Source organism: Cetorhinus maximus, chromosome 11 (assembly GCF_964194155.1).
Source record: "Cetorhinus maximus chromosome 11, sCetMax3.hap1.1, whole genome shotgun sequence".
In the NCBI taxonomy this organism is placed as follows: Eukaryota; Metazoa; Chordata; class Chondrichthyes; order Lamniformes; family Cetorhinidae; genus Cetorhinus; species Cetorhinus maximus.
In genome coordinates this window covers 77830260-77853787 of record NC_135889.1, presented here as the reverse complement: position 1 = coordinate 77853787, position 23528 = coordinate 77830260, and the positions used below count along the sequence as shown (strand labels likewise).

The following is a 23528-nucleotide window of genomic DNA, read 5'->3' as shown; positions in this document are numbered from 1 at the left end:
CTGTACCTGGATTCCCATCACATCCCTGCCACCCCAACCAGAGTGGGACATTGCAGGGCTCCAGTGAATCGTCACCCCGCAGCTGCAGCAAGCTCACACCAAGAAGCCAGGGCTGACCCACCCTTGCCCACATGCTGCCTCCATCACATTTGGCAGCACAAGGTGTAACCCTGCAAAGCAAGGAGGCTCAAGCACATGGAACGCAAAGGCCAGCAGATGGATTGGTGCCCCGCCACCTGGAAACTTCCCTCCCAGCGTGTTAGCTTTGACTTTGACATGCTTCGCTATTCCAGCACCATGCCTAGGTGCAGATCCTTGAGTTTCCCCCTGATTCTATACTCTGGGTGTCAGTGTCACACATGCTGCGGGTGCAGAACCCATCTCAGCACAACCCTCTCAGGGTGAACTAGGCATGGGCAATATCTGCTGGCCCACCTAGCGAGGGAAACATGCCATGAAGGATTCAATGCTGTAACTGCACTCAGAGTTGTTGGGGGGGTAGGGTTTGGGGGGAAAGGCTGATGGCTGCATTAAGTGACCTCAGCCGACATGGTACTCACCCTTCCTGAGCACAGGAGGTCGTTGAATCTTTTGTGGCACTGGGCCAACGTGCGTTGCATGGGAGCTCACACTGTCGGCCACCTCCTCCCACGCACATTTAGTCAGGTGGAGAGGCCTCCGCCTCCTGTCCCTTGGAAGCAGGACCTTCCACCATGCTGCCACCTCCTCCAGGAGGGCAGCTAGGCACTCATCCAAAAACCGAGGGGCACACTGCCCCGCTGCCCTACCCTCCGGCCTGGCCTGCCCCACTGCCCACTCTCTGGTCTGGCCTGCCCCACTGCCCCACTCTCCGGTCTGGCCTGCCCCACTGCCCCACTCTCCAGTCTGGCCTGCCCCACTGCCCTACCCTCCGGCCTGGCCTGCCCCACTGCCCCACTCTCCGGTCTGGCCTGCCCCACTGCCCTACCCTCCGGCCTGGCCTGCCCCACTCTCCGGCCTGGCCTGCCCCACTGCCCCACTCTCCGGTCTGGCCTGCTCCACTGCCCTACCCTCTGGCCTGGCCTGCCCCACTGCCCCACTCTCCGGTCTGGCCTGCCCCACTGCCCACTCTCCGGTCTGGTCAGCCCCACTGCCCTACCCTCCGGCCTGGCCTGCTCCATTGGCCTACCCTCCGGACTTGCCTGCTCACCAGAAGCCCTGTGGGGAGCCCTTTTACCGGCCATTGTGAGCAGCCTTGCAAAGGCTGCCAGCGCTTCATTTAAACAGGCCGCCCGATCGCCATTGGACCTGGCGGTCAGTGCACACCCGCCGCCGCCCGCCCACTCCCGCTATCCTCGGGAGTCGAGAAATACGCTGGGTGGGCCTTAATTGGCCCGCCCACATAAAGTGACGGCATGGAGCCAATCGCAGGTGGCGACCGGCTCCACGCCCACCCGCGCCTGCTCTCGCTCCCACTCAGCCCACCCAACATGGGGAAAATTCTCCCCTATGTGAAATTCCTAGCTCAGAGATCCTGGAGGCAATTGTGCCAGCAGACCTGAGGGTTACCAATGCAATACCACTCTTCAGGAATTGAAAAACAGACAAGCCAGGTAACTGTAGAACAGGCAACCTAACACCAGAATTGGGAACACTCCTTGAGGCTATGGGCTTAATCTTCAGGCCCCACTGAGGATAGGAACGGAGCAGGGTGGAGAACGAAAGAACTGCCACCGGCCCTGTGACACTTTCCTGGCGCCAGCGAGTTTCACCAAGGTGGACGGAGGGTGGACCCGAGGTCCCAACCAATCTATTAACAATATCAATTAAGATGGTTAAAGACCTCATTGAGAGCTTGTTAAGGGCATGTTCTGATTTTGAGAGGGGAACACAAACTGATCGTTTCCTCGTTAGTATAGTGGTTAGTATCCCCGTCTGTCATGCGGGAGACCGGGGTTCAATTCCCCGACGGGGAGTCAAGCCTATTAAGGTCAGAAATTGTACTCATACAGTCATATGCGTTCAAAAAAGCAGCTAAGAGGAACACAAACTGCAGGTGCTGCCTGGGACAGACCAGGTGAATGGAGCTGGACACACAGTCAGTCATCGCCATCCCACAGAATTAAGTGGGCCCCACGAAAGAATTAATGGCGCAGAGGGGGCCATCGGCTTGGCGCAGATTATGGGAAGAGTGACCAAAACCTGCTCGGACCGTGCAGGTGGTTGTCACCCTTCTGGCAATGGAGACCCATGAGAGCTGGGGGCAAAGCTGCCAAACACAAATTGGGAGGCCCTTTGAGCACAAGAAAGGCAGCAGCTGGCAATGGGGTCAGGGCTTGCAGATTTTGGGTCCAGTGGCAGTGAGGAGCATCACTCTCCATGGGAAGGGCAAAATGAGCCTGTTGTGTATTGTCTGGAGATTGTGGAAGCAGTCTGCTTACTTTTCACTACTTGTGGCTGAGATGCATGTGATAATCATCCTCATCGTGGAAGTGCCAAGTGGGGGCAGCTCCAGAGGCTGTTGTACTGGCATCAATGAAGGGGGAGCCTCTGTCACTGAGCTCTGCTGCACAGATGCTCCCTCAGTCAAAGGGACCAAGAATGCCAAAGATGATGGTGTCCCGTGGAGGGTGGTATCCTCATCCTACTCAGTGACAGCCTCAGCCCTTGGCTGGTGCTGTGGATGGCTGGAGGGGAGCGCCTGCCTGGGGTGCAACTGGCATCCCCTCCAAACATCCCTGCACCACCAGTGCCAGTGGGTCCAGGCAACAACGTGGCATACATCCTGTGTGCAGCAGTGTGCAGTTTCTGCATGCACTGCCCTGTATGGCTTCCCATGAAATTGGTTGCTCAGTCAATGGAGGAGCTCATATGCTCATAGCCCTGAGCTAGGGTGGTGTATGTGAGTTGGATGGACTCCTCTAATCTCAGCCCATGACTGTGCACTGCCTCAGAGAAATCTGACATGTGTTTGTTGCTGCTGGTCTAGAGAGAGAGTCCTTTCTAGTGACTCCCGAGACGTGCATGTGTGATCAGCTGAGCAGGGCTGTGTCTGTCCTCCCTCCTTTGGGGGTCTGCCCTAGATGCCTCTGCCACCCCCTGCTGCACACTAGTGCTGAGCTCACCATCCAGTGCCACCCTATCTAACCACACATGAGGACCCACCACGTTGATTCTATCTGAACTGGTGGAGAATGCACTTTTAAGGTGTCACAGTGCATCATCTGAGCTCTAATGTGTCTGTGCCTGGCCCAGTGATGGTGGGGGAAATGGTCGCATTGCCTTGACATCTGCGCCTTTTAGGAGATACAAGAAGAGATCATGAAAACTAGAGTTGGAGAGCAAGAGCCTCTGCAGCCCTGAAGCTTCTCAGTGCAACTTGATGTTCAACATGCTGTCAGATAGTGTTGGTTGCAATGAATGTGCTGCAGTCTCTAATCACCATCTCCACGAGGGATGCTCATTTCACATGCCTGACTTCCTCATGGTCTGCTAGCTGGCGTTGCCCATGACTCCCTCCTCCATGGGTCTGATCACATAAAGGTAGGGAACCCTTCTGCTATTCTAGGCCCTCTCCCAGGCATTATGAGCCCATATCTCCTCCAAGGACAAAAGAGAGAGAGAGAGATAAGACACTGCTGGCCTTTATGGCCGATGTCAGTTTCTCCTAGTCATGTGTCAGTGCTGGCAGGTACTCAGCAGCCTGAGTCAGTCTGAAGGGTCAGTAAGTGCCTTGGGCACCCACCCCTCCCCTGTTCAGGAGCAGCAGTGGCCCTGAGGCTTCTCAGCTGGAGTGTTTGCTGGAGGATGAATACCCAGAGGCCTGTCCTGAAGGTTCAGCCTTGCACTCACCTTGCCAGAGCAAATAAGGTCTTTGAGTCTCTCATTAAACTGGATCCAGTTTCTGCCGACGGTCTCCTCCATCACTTAGTTAGCTATCTCCATGCAGAGCTGCTTGATGTGTGTGGATAATCTCTCCCTGCCATTCTCCGGGGAGAGGATCTCCCTCTTCTCCCTTATGGCCTCGAGGAGGATCTCCAAGTCCACATCCACAAATTGAGGGGCTGCCCTGCCTCTGCCTCTCCTAAGACATCTTCCAAGCTGAAGATATTGCAATGTCTGTTTAAACTGGGCCCACTGACCCACCTCTGTTCCCATCCTCACAGCTACTAATTGGTCACTAAACCTGTCTCCAGTTCAACTAAGTGGGCACCCCCATAAAAATCAGGGCCAGTGACTGTTTTCCCTTGGGACAGGCTCAGGACCAAAAAGGGCCCTGATTTTGATTTCCCACTCAGGAAAATTCTGCCCTATAATTCAGACCAAAATGAATGCTCACCTAGAAAGGCATGGGTTAATTAAGGATACCTAATATGGAGTTGGAAATAGCAATCTTAATAGTTATGAGGAAATAACAGGCTTTATTGAAAAAGGTGTTGATGTTATGTATATAGATTTTCAAAAGGCATTTGAAAAGGTGATGCAAAGGAGGCTTGTAGATAAAACGAAAGCTTGTGATGTTAAATGGTATGTGACAATATGCAAAGGAAGTTTTTTCATTAAGATGACACCGGTAGGTTTTGTTTATGAAAACTAAAGAAATTGGGACAATTTTCATTAGTGCAAAGGGTTAAGGGGCTAACTGATAGAAATTTTCAGAATTGCTGTTTGATGAGGTAATTTGGGAGAAAACTTATCCTTGCTTATCCAAAACTCTGTTGTCTGTATCCTATCCTGCACCAAGTTCTCACTGATGTCCAATGACTCCTGTTCTCCCAACACCTCAAATGGAAAGTTCTCATCTTTGTGTTTCAATCCCCTCATGGCCTTGCTCCTCCCTAACTCTGTGACCTTCTCCCACCCCCACAAACTCGCTAAACTCTTCATGCTGTGACTCTGACTTCTTGTATATTACCCCTCCCTTAATCCTGTCATGGGTTTCTGTACTTTTAACACTTGAGTTCCCAATCTCTGGAATTTCCTTCCTAAACGCTATGCCTTTCTCCTCTCTCTCTTTTAAAACCCACTTCTTGATCAAATTTTTAGTCACCCTTTCTGAACTCTCTTTTGGTTCACATTCTTCTACATTAAAGCCATATGTCAATACATGTTGTTCTTAATATCCACAAAATAGGTTAGTCATTAAATAGTGGAAATTTTTAGTCATTATAATTATTATTGGGGAAGAATTTTATGGGCTCTTGCTGGGGAGTTTACAGGCTGGGGAGGGCTGTAAAATTCCCTGGTTGCCTTCTCACTACCCTTCCATCCAACCCCGACCTGTCCTCAATTTTATAGAGTGGGCAAGGCCTAGGGCAATCCTCCTGCCCTTGCCCCAATTGAGGTGCTTAGGTGGCCAGTTAATGGAGGTCAAGGATGGGGGATGTGGTGGGGAATGCACAGCAGGTCTCCCTGCTTGGGGCTCGAGCAGGACCCCTTTCCACATCTGGTGACCCCCTTGCACCAAGATCTTCCTCTCCCCAGGTGCACCCTCACTTCCTGGCTTCTCCATCAAACCTCCCCCCCTCCACAACCCCCTCCTCTCAACCCCCCAGCCTTCCCTCTCATCCCTGCCATGAGATCCCCACACTTACTTCCATCCTGGTTCTGGAGCTTAGAATCTGGGGGCTGCTTGTAATCCTGGCAGAGGCCACTGCTCCTGATGGCATTGCTGGGACTGCAGAATTGCTTGCCAATCAGATTGGCCAGCAGCTCTCTACAGCAGGTCTCCCTACCGAGTGAAAGGTGGAAGGCCCGTCCCCAGCCAATTAAAGCTCCATGGAGCGTAACTGGCTGTGGGGCATTCTTGCTCACAATTCTGCCCTTGGTTCATTAGATCACTTACATCGATTTGCAGATAATATATCAGAATCAATCATTTGTCAAAAATAACCTCAGCATTTACCATATACAATGTATCAATATTCAAGGCGGCCTTCTTCATTTCAACCAGCTGATTTTTTAACGTATACATCGGTTTATTTTTATTACCTTTTACAGTGAATATTATTTAAGTGCAATAAAGTGGGTGACAGATGAACGAGTCTCTGTGCAGTGGAATGAGCGAAGACAAAATCATTCCATTTTAACAATCTGTGAGCTCAATAGACCCAACATTTGGAGTTGTTTAAAGGTGACTGGTTTCAACCACTTTGTTTAAAATATTCTCATATTTGCAATGTTTTATTTCAATGCATAGTCATTCTAAATCATTGTTTATTCTGGATATTTGTTCTCTTATGCCAGGATCATCAATTTGCTGAAAAGAGTAGAACAGGATGGATCGGTGTTGTATGTAACGCTGTTTAAATTACTCTGTTCCTCTGAAAGTTTACATATTAAAATTCTTGGGTAGAAATTCTTCTTGGTTGGTGGCACTAACAGGCTGTATTGGATCAGGCACCTGATATTTAATTCCATTGACTGCAAATGAACTGAATATTGGGCACTGTATATAATCAACATTGCACCACTGCACAAGATGAGTTTCAACCCCCACACCCTTTCCCTCCCTACTACCCGCCCTTATATCTGCATTCTCTTCTAGCCAACTTAATGTTATAAATACTTATACTTATAATGGAAACTGATCATATTGTAATTACACTGGGGGGAGAATTTTATCCCCGTTGGGGAGTTGTGCAGGGGTAGGCGTGCAGCCAATCGGTGCCCCCGATCGGCTGGACGCCGCCATTTTATGTGGCAGGGCCAATTAAGGCCCGCCCAGCATGACGCACGCCTGGAAGCACTATGCGCTCCGTGTGCGGGTGATGGGGGGAGGGTTACCTTAGTCGGAAGTGTGCTCTTTTGCGCATGCGCGCGAAAGAGCGCAGAAATCTCTCTGAGGCTTGGAGGTGCCTCAGGGAGATGAGTTTTAAGTTTAAACAGTTTAATAAAATGTTGAAAATTTTTTGATGATATGTCCGCTCATGTGAAACTGTCACATGAGCTGGGACATGTGCATTAATTTTAATAAAAAATTTTCTGAAAATTTTAAATCATTTATGAAACCTCATCCCACCTGTGGATGAGGTTCCATGAAAAATGTGAAGGCCGCCTGGGCTCTTTGCCTGCCCGCCAACCTTAAGGTTGCACACCCGCTGAACTGATGGGGGTGGTGATGGGGGGGGGTTGGTGGCAGGGGCAGGAGGCAGTCCACGGTCTCAACAACTGCACCGCAGACATTTAACACTGGAAGCAGTGTTATGTGGTTGGAGACAACCTTCAGCCTTTTTCTTGGGTGGAAGTCCCACCTTAGAGAGCTGACGGTCAGTCGGATTGTTGGCATCTCTGTAGTGCCAGCAGTGCCACTGGGAGAAGTGGCCACTACTAGGACTACAGGCTGTCCCACCATGCCAAGAAGCCCAGCTAAGCCTGGGGTCACCAGCTCCAGGTTGCCATGTCCCGGTGAGCAGGGTGGAGCAGAGGTGGGGCAAGTTCAAGAGACCAGGGTGAGAGGGTTAAAGCGGAGTTTGAATGATGTTGGGGGCTGGGTATCTCCGATGGGGCAGGGGGCCCACAAATGAGGTCCTCCAGCCTCGCTTTACACCAGCCCATGCCAGGCTTTCCAATTGGCAATTAAGGAATTTAACAGGTAATATCATTGAGAATGCAATTATAGAAAGAACAGTTTCATTGGTAGTAAAGGGGGAAGATTAATTTATGTTGTTAAGTTGTAACATATAAATCAAATAATAACTAAAGTGAAGAAAACTTTGAAATATACTTGCTACACCTCAAAGCTATCAATATGTTTTAAATTGTTCAACTCTTTAAAATTCTTTAAATACTAACATTTTGGATTTCTAATATTTTTATGCTGTTTATTTGAAATTTTTGTAGTTTCAAGTATCGGATCCATTCTTTGAACCCAAAAACTTTAGCTTCTACAAGGTATTTAGTGACAACAACGGATATAAGCATATTCATAAGGTGGCTGGAATTCCGGTACGAATGCATGAGTCTTTGATGAAATAATTAAAATTCTTTTAAAGTTTTTCTAAACTGATTCAGATTAATGACACTCAATTTTTCTTTAAAGCCTAAAGAAAAAGCGATTACAAATGGGGAATGGGAGGTCATAAGCATAGTAACTCTGACGGAGGATACTCTGTAAGTATATAGAGAATAAAACAAGAATACAATTTCTAGAATATGCAACACATTGCGAAGATATTGCACCACATAGCTTGTTTGCACTATGATCTTTTAATAAATAAACCTATTTGATTAGAAGCTGTGATATTTTTTGCAGTGCACTAGTTTAACATACTGCTTAACATATTGCTGAATAGGTAAATGGTGTGCTACGCATCGTCACAAGAAGTGATGTGAGTTAACGTGATATGGTAGTTGGAGCAGTGTTGATCAGTAGATAGCATGCATGAAGAGCTCTCCTTGAATCCTGTTATCCTTCAATAAAGAACCCTTTGTTTAGTTTACCAACCGTTGTTGTAGTGTTTGATATGTTTGTGTCAAGAGCCAATTACACAACATGGTGGCAGTAGTTCACATTTAGTAGCAGTGATCACAAAGCAGTGCACAACATGGTGACAGAGATCAAAAAGCAGTGACATCATTGGGCAACAGGAAAAACCATAAAGCCTGGGAAAACACAGGCAAACGGCTAGAAGAAGCAGTGGCAGTGAAGTTTGGCCTCAGTCCAAAAATCACTCACAAGGATCAGTATACCGAGAGAGTGAGTAATTGAAGGTGGTGATGGTGTATTGGTGTGATAATTGACCAGAAAGGCAGTGTTCTGGCAGAATCGGGCTGAAAAAGTCAATTTGAATTGGGCCTGTGAGACTGGAGAGCCATTTGAGCATTGTGGGTTTTTCCCACTGAAAAGAGCTCCATGGGTGGAGCTTCCCCATGCAGAGGCTGAAAGCCCACACTACAACCACAGAGCTCAGGGCATGGCAGAGGTCCAGTGCTGCAGGTGCAGTAGACCTGCACTGTTTTATTTCCATCAAGGAAAAGTTGTTGAAAGGGAAAGTCTTAGGAAAGAGAATTCTAGAGAAGCAAGAAATTTTAACGCTGTGACAACAAAATACCCAGAATTCCAGACAACAAATTGAAATTGTTTAGACAGCATGTGGAATTGTGCTTCTTCGATCTTGTAGTAGCAGAGCCCAAGAAGCAGGCAGTAAAGATAAAGATAGCAATTGGCAATATAGGTCTTCATTGGATCAACATTTCTGGACTGAGAGAAGCAGACCTAAAAGACCCATTTAAACTCTGGGCAATGCTGAAGGATCAGTTAAGAGTTAAGGTCAACTTCAGAATTTATCATCTCGATCACATGGCCTATAGACAACAGACCAAACAAACTGTTGACCAATTTGTTATTAGATGTCGGGGCAAAGGCAGAGATTGTGATCTTTTTCAGATGCAGGACCGTCTGAGAGAATAATGGAGCTGGAAATCGTATTGATCCCAATAGAGGTATTCCAAAAGGATCTACTTGATACAAAAAGGGACACGACATTGACAGTCTACTTGAAGATGGCAGAATATGCAAGGCTACAGTTGTGGACAGGCAAAGTCTTAAGATCTTGAAGCAGCAGTACCACAGGTGAGGTAGCTAAGGCACCCAAACAGGATGTGTGACAAGTGTGGTTTAACGCATCAGTCACATAACTGTCCTGCATTTAGAGACACCTCCAAGGTGTATGGTCTAAAGGGAGACTGGGAAAGATTGCGCAGAAAGTCTGGCAGCGAGGAAGCAGTCAGAAGCCACAGCTCAGCAAAAACCAGATGCCACATAGTGGCAAGAATAAGAACGAGTTCACCAAACATCAGTTCAAGCACAGGCATGTCCCCAAAGCAGGCAGAGGCCTGGGTGGCAAAGAAGGCACTGAGAGAGACGAACAAGAGTTTGAAAGTAAACAAGCTTTCCATACACTGCCAGATGCGCAGCATGTGGATGCAATCACCCAACTAAAACCTTTCACCACAGCTGAGATCATATGTCCCAGTAAAAGTGGTAAGCACATTATATGACTGAAGATAGATACTGGGTCAAGTGCCAAGATTTAACCACTGTGGATACTCAAAGAGATGTACTTGGTGAAGTGAAAGTTTGTGTTACAGCCAACAAGAGCCGGGCTCATCAAATATAATGTTTCGCCAACCTGCTGCGTGGTACTATTGATGTTGAAGTGCAGACGTGGAAGTTCTACATTGTTGCCATAGTCTTCTGCATTGTTGATACCAATGGACCAGCAGGAGTAGGACTGCCAGCATGCAGGGAACTCCGGATCATGGTGATTCACGAGATCAGTAAATCACCAATGCTAGATGGTCAAGGCTTGTGTGACCCCATTGAGCCTACTCAAGATCTGCAACAGAAATACCCATATGGTTTGGTGCTGTGGACAGTTTTATAGGAGACATTGTTCTTCACCTGAAAGCCCATGCAATTCCTTCCATAGAACTACCACAGAAGTGCAGTGTCCTTGAAAAGGACAAGTTAAAGGCTGAGCTTGAAGCGATGGAACGACAAGGAATTATTTTCCATGTTCAGCAACACATAGATTGGTGTATCTCTATACCACTGGGGTGGTTATAGGAATGCTTGGATCCCGGAAGATTAAATTCAGCAGGAGGTGTCCTCATGTCTACTCTGGAGGAGCTCAGTCAAGGTTTGCTAGAGCCAAGTTCTTCTCGAAGGTAGATGCGAAGTATGGATATTGGTCGGTGCACCTGTACCAGGATTCACAGAAACTAATGGCATTCAGAACACCATTTGGGAGGTATTGTTTTCTGTCAGTGAGCCAGGACCTCTTTCAATAACATATGGATCGCATTACTGAGAGTGTCCCTTGCTGTATTTGTATCGCAGTTGACGTGGCAGTCATGTGGAGTACCAAGGAAGAGCATGGCATGAATCTTCACTTTCTAATATAGACGGTTAGAGGAGAAACTCTCAATTTCAGTAATAAAAAAATGTGCTATTAACGGAATCATTTTCATTTCTTTGGTTTACTCAGATACCTGGAATGTGACCAGATCCCAGTAAGGTCGAGGATGTGTGATCAATGCCTACTCCTCAAGATAAAGAAGATTTACAGAGGCATTTGGGCCTATTCGACTTCTTAGCACCAAGTATCTCAGATTTTTCTGAGAGAGCATCATCACAGCACAAATTTCTCAAGAAGGATACGACATTCCTGTGGACATGGAAATCATCAGCACATGCTGGATTCATTAAAGCTGTCACTTTATGAAGCATGTCTCTGATATTTCGATTCAAGGAAAGAAACTAATCTCAAAGTTGGCATAAGGGTCTCCGGGAATGCCTGTTGCAGGAAGGCAGACCGGTTGCATTCAATTTCAAATGTTTGTCAGCTACTCAGGTGAACTATTCAAATATCGAGCAAGAAACTTTGGCTTTAGTGTTTGGCATCACCAGATTTCATACAAAGCTATTTGACGAACTCTTTGTTGTTGAGATTGATCAAAAGTCATTAGAGATGATTTAGAGATAGCCACCCACCAGCATGCCACCTTGACTCCAAAGATTATTAATGAAAGTACAGGGGTACGATTGCAAGGTCTGATACAAACTTGGAAACCTCATGGCAATGTCTGACACATTGAGAAGGTTGCCCAACCCCAAGAAGACAGAATATATACTGTTGGATGAAGTAGACGCAGTAGATGTGGAATTAGGACATGTGTACAACATTGACCTAATGGGCCAGAACTTCCGAGGATTGGCAATCCCAGATGGATTGCTAATCTGCTCCTACCTTAGTTGGGTGCTGCACATTTCTTGACCGATGTTCTGACGTGGGCCTGCTGTGAAACGTGCAGCATACCAGTTCCTGGGGCTATCCTGTGCAGGGCAGCAGTGTTGGGGGGAGTGAAGCCACACCTCCTTTTTGTGGCACTGGCTACCATAAACCAGGTAAATTTAAAGAACCCAGCCACTTTGAGAAGCCAGGGAGAAGGTAAATGTATAAAGTAAGTGGGTGAGGGATTAGGGTGGGTCAGGGAGGCGGGGGTTAGGATGAGTTGGGGGCAGGTAGGATGGGTCGGTGGCTTAGGATGGATTGGGGGACAGGTGATCAGTTTGGGGCTCGGGATGTTAATTGGGGGTGGGGTGGGGGGTAATCGGGTGTTAGCCGGGGGTTGGGGGCGTTAGTAGAGGATGGTAATCGGAGGGTAATAGTTGGAGGTTGTCAAGGATCAGGAGCGTAATTGATGGGGAGATGGAGAGGTTGGGGGTCCAGTGGGGGTGTAGAGGGTCAATAATATAGTTACCCAGGAGTTAGAACTGCTTTTAATTCTTCTAACTTTTCCTGGGTAACTATTCTGCTAAGAGAGTCAGAACCATCCGAAGTCCCCAGTTTATATTGGAGTATCGGGTGGTTCCCAGTGCAGGGTCATTGCCCAATGGAAGCTTAAACTTCACAGGCAATTCCCGTGCAGTCTTTGTGTGGCGATTTTTAAAAAATTCGGTCATGGGGCATGGACATCGCTGGCTAGGCCAACATTTATTGCCCATTCCTAATTGTTCTTGAGAAGGTGGTGGTGAGCTACCTTCTTGAACTGCTATAGTCCATGTGGTGTAGGTACACCCACAGTGCTGTTAGGGAGCGCGTTCCAGGATTTTGCGCAGCGACAGTGAAGGAACAGCGATATATTTCCAAGTCAGGATAGTTATTGGCTTGGAGGGGAACTTCCAGGTGGTGGTGTTCCCATCTATCTGCTGCCCTTGTTCTTCTAGATGGTGGCGGTTGTGGGTTTGAAAGATGCTGTGTAAGGAGCCTTGGTGAATTCCTGCAGTGCATCTTGTAGATGGTACACACTGCTGCCACTGTGCGTCAGTGGTGGAGGGAGTAAATGTTTGTGGATGGGGTGCCAATCAAGCGGGCTGCTTTGTCCTGGATGGTGTCAACCTTCTTGAGCATAGTTGGATCTGCACTCGTCCAGGCAAGTGGAGAGTATTCCTGACTTGTGCCTTGTAGATGGTGGACAGGCTTTGAGGAGTCAGGAGGTGAGTTACTCACCACAGGATTCCTAGCCTCTGACCTGCTCTTGCAGCCACAGTATTTATATGGCTAGTCCAGTTCAGTTTCTGGTCAATGGTAACCCTAGGATGTTGATAGTGTGGGATTCAGTGATGGTAATGCCATTGAATTTCAAGGGTCAATTGTTAGATTCTCTTTTGTTGGAGATGGTCATTGCCTTGCACTTGTGTGGTGTGTATGTGACTTGCAACTTGTCAGTCCAACCCTGGCTATTATCCAGGTCTTGCTGCTTTTGGACATAGACTGACCTTATGATGGAAGGAAGGTCATTGATGAAGCAGCTGAAGACACTACCCTGGGGAACTCCTGCAGTGATGTCCTTAAACTGTGATGATTGATCTCCAATAACCACAGCCATCTTCATTTGGACTAGGTATGACTCAAACTGATGGAGAGTTTCCCCCTGATTCCCATTGACTCCAGTTTTGCTAGGGCTCCTTGATGCCACACTTGGATAAATGTTGCCTTGATGTTGAGGGCGGTTACTATCACCTCACCTCGGGATTTCAGCTCTTTTGTCCACGTTTGAACCAAGGCTGCAATTAGGTCAGAAGCTGAGCGGCCCAGGCGGAACCCAAACTAAGCACAGTGTGCAGCTTATTGTTAAGCAAATGCTGCTTGATAGCACTGTTGATGACTCCTTTACTGATGATCGAGAGTAGACTGATGGGCCAGTACTTGGGTGGGTTGGATTTGTCCTGCTTTTTGTGTACAGGGCATACCTGGACAACTTTCCACATTGCCGGGTAGATGCCGGTGTTGTAGCTGTACTGGAACAGCTTGACTAGGAGTGGGGCAAGTTCTGGAGCACAAGTCTTCAGTACTATTGCCGGAACATTGTCAAGGCCCATTGCCTTTTCTGTACCCAGTACCTTCATCTGTTTCTTGATATCACATGAAGTGAATTGAATTGGCTGAAGACTAGCATCTGTGATGCTGGGGACACCTGGAACAGGCCAAGGTGGATTATCCACTTGGCACTTCTGGCTGAAGATTGTTGTAAATGCTTCAGCCTTATCTTTGCACTGATGTGCTGCCTATCCCCCTCATTGAAGGTAGGGATATTTTTGGAAACTCCCTCTCCAGTGAGTTGTTTAATTGCCCACCGCCGTTCACGACTGGATTTGGCAGGACTGCAGAGCTTAGATCTGATCCGTTGGTTGTGGAATTGCTTAGCTCTATTGCTTGCTGCTTATGCTGTTTGGCATGCAAGTAATCCTGTGTTGTAGCTTCACCAGGTTGACACCTTATTTTTAGGTATGCCTGGTGCTGCTGCTGGCACGCTCTCCTGCAGTTTCATTGAACTAGGGTTGATACCCTGGCTTGGTGGTAATGGTAGAGTGGAGGATATGCTGGGCCATGAGCTTACAGATTGCGGTTATGTACAATTCTGCTGCTGCTGATGGTCCACAGCACCTCATAGTTGTCCAGTCTTGAGTTGCTAGACCTGTTCAAAATCTGTTCCATTTAGCGTGATAGTAGTGCTACACAACACGATGTCACACAACATTTCCAGTGCAAGGGGAGAGGGGGTGTCACCTGGCTCATCTTCTGGGGTACCTCCCGGGTATGACTGCCTAGAGATTGGAGGTTCTGGGCCAATGTGATTTGGACAAGCCTAACGTGAGAAGCTCCGGACAGAGACTTCTAGAGATTCTGACCTTGGAGCTTTGTGACAAACCATCATCAATGGATAACTGGATACAGTATAAGGGATACAGTATAACAGGCCTCAGAACATTTTGGCCATGTCGCGATGAATTTGGCATTAAAGTGAGGGTAATATTCTGATAAGGCCAATGTTATAGTATGTGGAACTGTAAGAATCCCATCGCATGTATTGAACAATGAAGGTAAGCTTTTGGTAGACCGTGGTAGAGAACCCCCTGGCAGATTTCTCAACTAGTACATCAAGGAAAGCGAGTTTGTTTGACTGCTCCATTTCAAAGGTGAATTTGAGCGCAGGATGGAGCCCATTAAGACATGGAAGGAAATTATTACATGCAGCTGCGGATTTAAATATAGCAAACGTATCTTCTATGTATCAGAAATATAACTGTCAGTCAACATCAACTGGTGCATTCTCCATGGCAACACCTCTACCAGAGTCCACTTGCCAACCAATCAGCTCTTTTTTCATACAGTATACAGTATAAATAGGTTGTTTCCCCTGACATTGGTATTTCCTTGCTAATTGTCCTGATGAGTGCAAGACGAAAAGCTTTGACAAAAAAATCTCTCTTTTCAGCAATACTCAATATTCCAGTTCTTGATTATCCATTTTTACAGCCTGATATTCATTATACATATGTTTGCATTACAGTTACTACATTAGCAATGAATATGAACAGTATCCAGGGAGAAGAAACCTATATAAGTAAGTTTTATAAATAATATATATATTATTGTGAAAGAATTATACACTATTACCCCTCCACTCCCGAAATTTATTGTTCAGAAACACTGGTTATCTGGAAATTTGTTGAGCAGACCCAGGTAACTCATGGCATCATTTCAATACATTACTTTGAGAGTAGAAACAAGGAAGATACAGTATTTGGATAAGTAAAACATTTTTCATTACTGCTTTATAATGTTCTATCACTGTTTATGTTTCAGATAAATATTTATCTATTCACACACTTGTAGTTAGTCATTCTAATGTCATTCCATAATCCAGAAAATTCCAAAATTCAGAAATGCCTTGTTCCCAAGCATTCCGGACTGGAGAGGTTACAGAGTATCTATTATTAAAATAATATGAAATGGTAAAGGAATGTTTGATTTATTCTCATTTTTAAAGTAGGAAGTTTTTAATTAAAAGGTTGATTTTTTAATCTGTGATGGAATCAGTTGCTCGGTACAGTTGGTGCATCTTTCCAGGCCAACTGGAAGTAAATTCATACTGTTGCATTCCTTAATGTACTCAGTTCCTGGGAAAAAACTGGGTTTGCCTTCAGGGCTGGGCTTGAATAGCTGCGGTCGTTTGAACCCTCACACCTAGAAAGCAACATCATTGGCAAGATGACAAATACATTGCTTCACTTACAATAAGTTTTATTTTAACTTTAGAATCACCAACTATACCTATCACCATCTTAAAGTGTTCAGGTACTTAATGGGAAGGTATCCCCCTTTGTAGTTTGAGACATTCTTTTCCCCTTAAGCCTCTGAAACATCATAAGGTAGTTTACATCATTAGAAGTGCTATATAAATGCAAGTTGTTGTTGGTTTACCAAGGTTCTAACACTACATTCCAATTTTTCCCAAGTATTCAACGTGGTAATGTTACACTGGATGATAGGAAGATATAGAACCAGAAAAGCCTCTACAATCCTCCTGGCCCCCCAAATCCTAAAACTCTTTAATTATGCACTCCCTCAAATACCTATCCAAATTTCCCTTAAATATTTCTAATTTATCATTCTCTGATATCTTCATTTACCTTTTTTTTCACATTGCCATCCCTCTCCACATAAGTAATTAAATCTAAAGTATCTGAGCTTCATCCCTCTTCTAAGTTTGAGCCATGACCCAAGTTCTAGAATTTATGGCAATCTTAAACATATTATCCAAGGTTCAATTTATATATTCCCCCTAAACATCTCGAATACTTGGAGAATATCTCTCCCTAGTCTTCTCTCCCCTAGAGTAAACAACAATAGATTCTTCAAACTCTCTGCATAGATCAGATGCAATAAGCTAAGTAGCAGTTGAGTCGTTTTTTCTGCATGTCTCAGTGCCTAGATATCCTCATAGAGGTACAGTGACCAAAATTATACACAGCACTACATGTATGGTAGTATTCATTATCACCACCTGAGAATTTTGTGCTCTATCCCACTTTTAACTGCTTTTAACATGTCTTTTGAAATTTACTCACAGCAGCTATTGTTCATTGGTCTGTAGTTCCCTGTGTAATCCTGTTTGCCTTTTTAAAGATGGAGATTGTACTGACCATTTTCTTTAGATATTATTGTCATTTCTGAAGGTTTTTGAAAGAAGGACATGACTGAATTCACAGCCATTCTTTAGGTAAACTTGTATGAATTCCATTTGGGTCTGGTTCATAAACATTTTGAATTTTTCATTTATTTGTAGAATTAAAATTGGACCAGGTTCTCAGGAACGTCAATGTATTACCTGTGAGCTGATGAAGGAACGCTGTCAGTACTATTCTGCGCAATTCAGTAAAAAAGGAAGCTATTATATGCTATCCTGTTCTGGTAAGTGAAACACAGAAGCTAGTTCTTCAAAATAAAATATGGCTTATTAAGATGGTTCTCATGGCTGCTCCTTGTTCTATGCAGGTCCTGGAATGCCTATATTTGCACTGTACAGTGCTACCAATGACAAAGGTAATCACTATTTTGCTATCTCTTAACATAAATTGATTGTTCTGAAAATGTGTATTGTAACTATCTGACAGAGCCTCTGTCCTTTAATTAATAAAAATGTCTAATTTCAAAGCTTATACTTAGAGCTGATTTAATGAGTTTAGAAAAAGTCATCAATAGGCATTGAATAGAATATGAACACTAGAGAAATGTTGGGGGAATTTAATGCCTTCCACCCCAAAGCAAGTCCAGAGGTGGGGTGCTGTTTTGATCAGGTGGGAAGGTGTCAGTTTGGGGACCCCACCGTCTTCCTCCCTCACCTCAATCAAGCTCAGGGCGGGAAGATTAGAAGGTGGATTTCCCACCTGGAGGCCTTTTGAGGCCTTTAAGTGGCCACTTAAGGGCTACACGGCCGTCATCCTTCCACCACTGGTATTCAAGAAGCAGTGGGTGGAGGACTTGCCATCCACGGAGACCGCTCAGCATTCTGTTGGATTTGACTACAGCCTTCTTGGGGTCGGGGTGGGGAGGAGGTGGCGGTTCCTTGTTCTGAGGCACTGTGCCTGATCAAGGGACTTAGTATTGGGAGCTGGGGTGGGGTGGGGGGTACAGGAAGCCATCCCCCTACTGACCCTCCCCTGGCTGGCACCTCTCCCTCAGAACCCAACCCGCTCCACTTACCTGAATCTGGAGGATCATTTACTGATTCTCTGCGTAGGCCCCAAATGCAATTCTGGCAGCAGCCGCCGCATCTGTTGGTGCTGCCGGTACTGGAGAAGTGCTGGCCTCTGATTGGCTGGCAGCTCTGAGGGGCAGAATTTCCACTTACTAGTGCTGTGGGGTTGATTGAGTGTGACTTACCTGTCCGGGTAAGTGCCTGAATGCACTGAAATAGCTTTGGGCTTCCATAGAGAAGCAACTTGGGCCTTCCGCTGGTTCTCCAATCAATTTTCAATTAATGCTCCAATTAAATTTGCTCATTGTCATTCAACCACTTTCAAGGTTGTGACGGGTGTTTGGAGAGATGCAACTGGAGATAGGGGAATAGAACTTTAAAAATGTTGTCTCTAAAACAACTAAAAAGTGTAGATATCAAGCACTGTAACATTTAAGATTACTAAATTATGTTAAAAATTTAAATATTATGTTATTACCACGCAGTTTTCCTTACTTTTTAAAATGGTGACTTGTTTAAATTTACCATCAGTCTCCTGTTGCTGCCCATTGCTGTCTTCATTTTCCCTTCATTACAGTATTTACAGCGAAGTTTCTGGTGGTCAAGGACAATTCACTTCAAAACTTGAGAACATTAACCAGTGGAAAGTTCCACATTACAGTAGACACCATAGCATCATAGAGCAGGCACACTAATGCTAAGAAAGAGGGCATCCTGCTTTACTCGGCCTATAGTACATCTAAGATGAAAGCAAAATACTGCAGATGCTGGAAATCTAAATAAAAACAAAAAAATTACTGGGAAAACTCTGCAGGTCTGGCAGCATCTGTGGAAAGAGAAACAGAGTTTTGAGTCCATATGACTTCTTCAGAGCTAAAGAGAAGTAGAAATGTGATGGATATTATACTGTGTAGGAGTGGGTGGAGCAGGTGAAGCAAGATAGAAGGTCAGGGATAGGTGGGAGAGATTGACAAAGCTGTCATGGACACAAGGCAAAGGGAGTGTTAACAGTAGTGGTAAAGACCAAAGAAGGTGCTGATTGCGGCATAAAGGTAAGAGTAGAATGTGTTAATAGCAGAACAAGGATCAGCGCTTTGTAAAAAAGCAATGTAGAAACCAGTGACAGATGGCCCTGTGGCAGGGGAAGGGTTGGGTGGTGTTTGGGGGAAAAAGGATAAAAAAATAAATAAATAAAGATAATTAATATTAACATTAAAAAAAAATTGGATTAAAAAAGGGGTAAAGATGGAGGAGAGAGTTTATGGTCTAGAGTTGTTGAACTCAATGTTCAGTCTGGAAGGTTGTAAAGTGCCTAATCAAAAGATGAGGTGCTGTTCCTCCAGTTTGCATTGGGCTTCACTGGAATATTGCAGCAGGCCAAGGACGGACATCCGCATTCTGCTCGTACCTTTATCACTAATGTTAACAGTCCCTTTGCCTTGTGTCCATGACAACTTTGTCAATCTCTCCCATCTATCCCTGACCTTCTATCTTACTCCACCCCCCACTACTTCTCTTTAACTTGGAAGAAGAGTCATATGGACTCAAAACGTTAACTCTGTTTCCCTCTCCACAGATGCTGCCAAACCTGCTGAATTTTTCCAGTATTTTTTTTATTTTATATTACATCAAATCCTGTTTCCATCTTCTGCCACATGATGTAAACAAAACTGTTTTATTACAGAATCACAAAATACTTTCTGCACCATATTTTTGATAAATTAGGTTATTTATTATTATAAGTAATTTCTGAACCGTACATCCAGTTATTTTAACTGGTAAGTGAACCTTGATTGATGGTAAGATAAATCTCATCTTAAATGTTCAAGGAACTAAAACATAATTTTTTTTAATTTCAAGTGATAAAAACTCTTGAAGATAACGAAGAATTGGAAAAAGATCTTCAGAATTTTCAGATGCCAACAAAAATTCTCAAGTCTATAAAACTAGATGGCACAAGTGAGTTAAACCAGTTTAATTACTGTGCAGAGGAGACTGCTGCATTTTTAACTCCTGAATATTACCAATATAGTAATGCTTCAGTAACTAAAACCCAGTCATTCTGATGGCAGTAGTTTTCACTTGCAATATGAGCGGAAGATTCAGCCAAGCAACGTTCCTAGTAAGTTGTACGAGTGTGTGGCCACGCAGCTGCCTGGAAGGTACAGGCCTGGTTTTGTATGCAGTTGTGCAAAATTAATACATTTTAAAGGGAATATTACAACTAAACCAATCAATGTGGTAATCTTAACTAATAGTCTGCCAGCAGATTTTAATAATAAAGGTTAGCTAACTAAAAATTTGGTAAGTTTTCATCTCATGGTCTAAGATGGGAAAAATTTCTGCACTAATATGGAATGCATGAGTTAAAAGGCTGATGGAAACAGATTGATTAGTAACTTTCAAAGGAGGCTTGGTTAAATAACCCGAGGGAAAATGTTACAGGTCTGTGGGGAAAGAGCAGAGGAGTGGGACTAATTAGATAGCTTTAATAAAGAGCCAGCATAGGCATGATGACCCAAATAGGCTGTTTCTGTGTTTTATCATTTTATGATTCTAGATTGATAATAAGATAGAGAAAACTGCATCCTTTTCTGTGGGAATCACAGGGCATAAAATTAGTGCCAGGGCATAAAATTAGTGCCAGGACATCTAGGAGTGAAATTAGAAAGATTGTTTTGATACCAAGGATAGTAAAAATGTGGAATTTGCACACCAAAAGGCTGCTGAATGTAGGGGTGGAATCGTCCCAGATTTGCACTAAGTGCAATAGCGGGCAGGAAAAAGAACATTTCACCCGCTATACCAATCCTGCCTCAGTAATCATGCATTCCTGGGAAACACGTGGTTTCAATGGCAGGCGGCCTCCGATTTACCCACCACGCCGTCTTCTCGCCGCTTCCTCATGCTGGGTGCCATATTTAAAGTGCAGCCACATGCACACCTCTCAGTGCTTCCAGACCAGGACTGCTGAACAGAAGACATGGCCCTAAAAGGCAAGAAGACTGCAGCCTCCTGATTTAGTGACCTGTCCCTGAAACACCTTTTGGAAGCTGCGGAGGCTCACCATGATGTCCTCTACCCCCACTGTGGCTGCAGAAGGGGCAGCAACATCACCAATCCAGCTTGGGAGGCGGTGGTCAGTGCCAATGTCCTGCAAACGAGGGCAGCCACCCAGTGCCGCAAAAGGATGAATGATCTCCTCTGTTCCACCAGGGTAAGTCACTCTTCTCATCACTCTCAACTCACAACTCACAAACCCATCACACATTCACAGGGATCTCACTCACTGCCAGTTCAAGGGACATCACCATTCACTCTCTCACACACACCTTCATTGTCCTCATCCTGTCCATGGCACCACTTGCCACCCACACATGCCAGGCATACTTATCATCTGGCCTGGCAGACATCATGCTAGCACTCTCCATCTGTCTTCATGAAGGACAAGCTGGCACACAACAAGAAACAAAGAAACTAGGAGCAGGAATAGGTCATTCGGCCCTTCGAGCCTGCTCCACCATTCAATATGACCATGGCTGATCCTCTATCTCAACACCGTACTCTCGCGCTCTCCACATACCCCTTGACACCTTTAGAGTCTAGAAATCTATCTATTTCTTTCTTAAACATATTCAGTGGCTTGGCCTCCACAGCCTTCTGTGGTAGAGAATTCCATAGGTTCACTACCTTGAGTGAAGAAGTTTCTCCTCATCTCAGCCCTAAATGGTTTACCCCATATCCTGAAACTGTGACCCCTTGTTCTAGAATCCCCCAGCCAGAGGAAATATTATCCCTGCATCCAGTCTGTCCATCTCTGTCAGAGTTTTATATATTTCAATGTGATCTCCTCTCATTCTGCTAAATTCCAGTGAATACAGGCCTAGTCGGCCCAATCTCCCCTCATACGACAATCCTGCCATCCCAGAAATCAGTCAGGTGAACCTTCGCTGCTCTGCCTCTATGGCAAGTATATCCTTTTTAAGGTAAGGAAGGCAAAACTGCACACAATACTCCAGGTGTGGTCTCACCAAGGCCCTGCACAGCTGCAGTTAGACATCCTTGCTCCTGTACTCAAGTCCTCTCGCAATGAAGGCCATAATACTACTTATCTTCTTAACTGCTTGCTGCACCTACATGTTTGTTTTCAGTGATTGGTGTAGAAGGACACCTGGGTCCCTTTGTACATCAACATTTCCCAATCTATCACCATTTAAATAATACTCTGCCATTCTGTTTTTCCTACTAAAGTGAATAACTCTACATTTATCCATGTTATACTGCATCTGCCATGTATTTACCCACTCACTCAACCTGTCTAAATCACCTTGAAGCCTCTTGACACCCTCCTCATTGCTCACATTCCCACCAAGTTTTGTGTTATCAGAAAAGTTGGAAATATTACAGCTGGTTCCCTCATCCAAATCATTGATATATATTGTGAATAGCTAGGTTCCTAGCATTGATCCCTGTAGTACTTTGCTAGTCACTGCCTGTCACTCTGAAAAAGGCCCATTTATTCCTACTCTCTATTTCCTATCTAGGAACCAATTCTCAATCTATGCCAATATATTACCCCAATCTCATATGCTTTAATTTTACACACTAACCTCTTACGTGGGACTTTATCAAAAGCTTTCTGAAAATCCAAAAATACCACATCCACTGGTCCTCCTTGATCTATTCTGCTATATTCATCCTCAAAAAACTCCAGTAGTTTTGTCAAACATGATTTCCCTTTCATGAATCCTTGTCTAATCCCGTTGATATTTTCTAAGTGCCCTGTTATCACATCCGTTATAATAGACTCTAGCATTTTCCCTACTACTGATGTTAGGCTAACTGGTCTGTAATTTGCTGTTTTCTCCCTCCCTCCTTTTTTAAATAGTGGGGTTACATTTACCACCCTCCAACCTGCTGGGACTGTTCCAGAATCTACAGAATTTTGGAAGGTGACAACCAATGCATCCACTATTTCCATGGTCACCACCTTTAGCACGCTGGGGTGTAGATTATCAGGTCCTGGAGATTTATCAGCTTTCATTCCCATTAATTTCTCCAGCAGTATTGTTTTAGTAACACTAATTTCCTTCCATTCCTCTTTCTCCCTCGACCTTTGGTTCCCTAGTATTTGTGGGAGGTTGTTTGTGTCTTCCTCCATGAAAGTAGTTGTTTAATTGCTCTGCCGTTTACTTGCTCTCCATTATAAATTCTCCCATTTCAGATTGTAAGGGATCTACATTTGTCTTCACTAATCTTTTTCTTTTTATTTTACATACTTATAGAAGCTTTTACAGTCCACTTTTATGTTCTTTACAAGTTTACTCTCATACTCTATTTTTCCCTCCTTAATCAATCTCTTGGTTTTCCTTTGCTGAATTCTAAACTGCCCCCAATCCTCAGGCTTGCTACTTTTTCTAGCAACTTGATATGACTCCTCTTTGGATCTAATACAATCCTTAATTTCTTTTGTTAGCCACAGTTGGGCCACAGTTGGG

General features: G+C 44.9%; 1 protein-coding gene and 1 non-coding gene across 10 annotated transcripts in view; both read left to right on the top strand.

Annotated features, from left to right (window-relative positions):
* The window catches only part of fap (fibroblast activation protein, alpha), a 111351-nt gene that overhangs the window by 44584 nt on the left and 43239 nt on the right, over nucleotides 1–23528 (top strand). For all 9 annotated transcript variants that reach the window (XM_078552288.1, XM_078552283.1, XM_078552286.1 and 6 more), the window contains 8 exons: nucleotides 5980–6112; nucleotides 6226–6270; nucleotides 7822–7926; nucleotides 8021–8091; nucleotides 15340–15393; nucleotides 17119–17243; nucleotides 17328–17375; nucleotides 19891–19989. In XM_078552288.1, coding sequence (XP_078408414.1) covers nucleotides 5980–6112; nucleotides 6226–6270; nucleotides 7822–7926; nucleotides 8021–8091; nucleotides 15340–15393; nucleotides 17119–17243; nucleotides 17328–17375; nucleotides 19891–19989 — 680 coding nt within the window. The remainder of the gene's footprint in view (nucleotides 1–5979; nucleotides 6113–6225; nucleotides 6271–7821; nucleotides 7927–8020; nucleotides 8092–15339; nucleotides 15394–17118; nucleotides 17244–17327; nucleotides 17376–19890; nucleotides 19990–23528) is intronic.
* Nucleotides 1884–1955, top strand: trnad-guc (transfer RNA aspartic acid (anticodon GUC)). The gene has a single exon. It is a non-coding gene; the product is annotated as a tRNA-Asp (tRNA).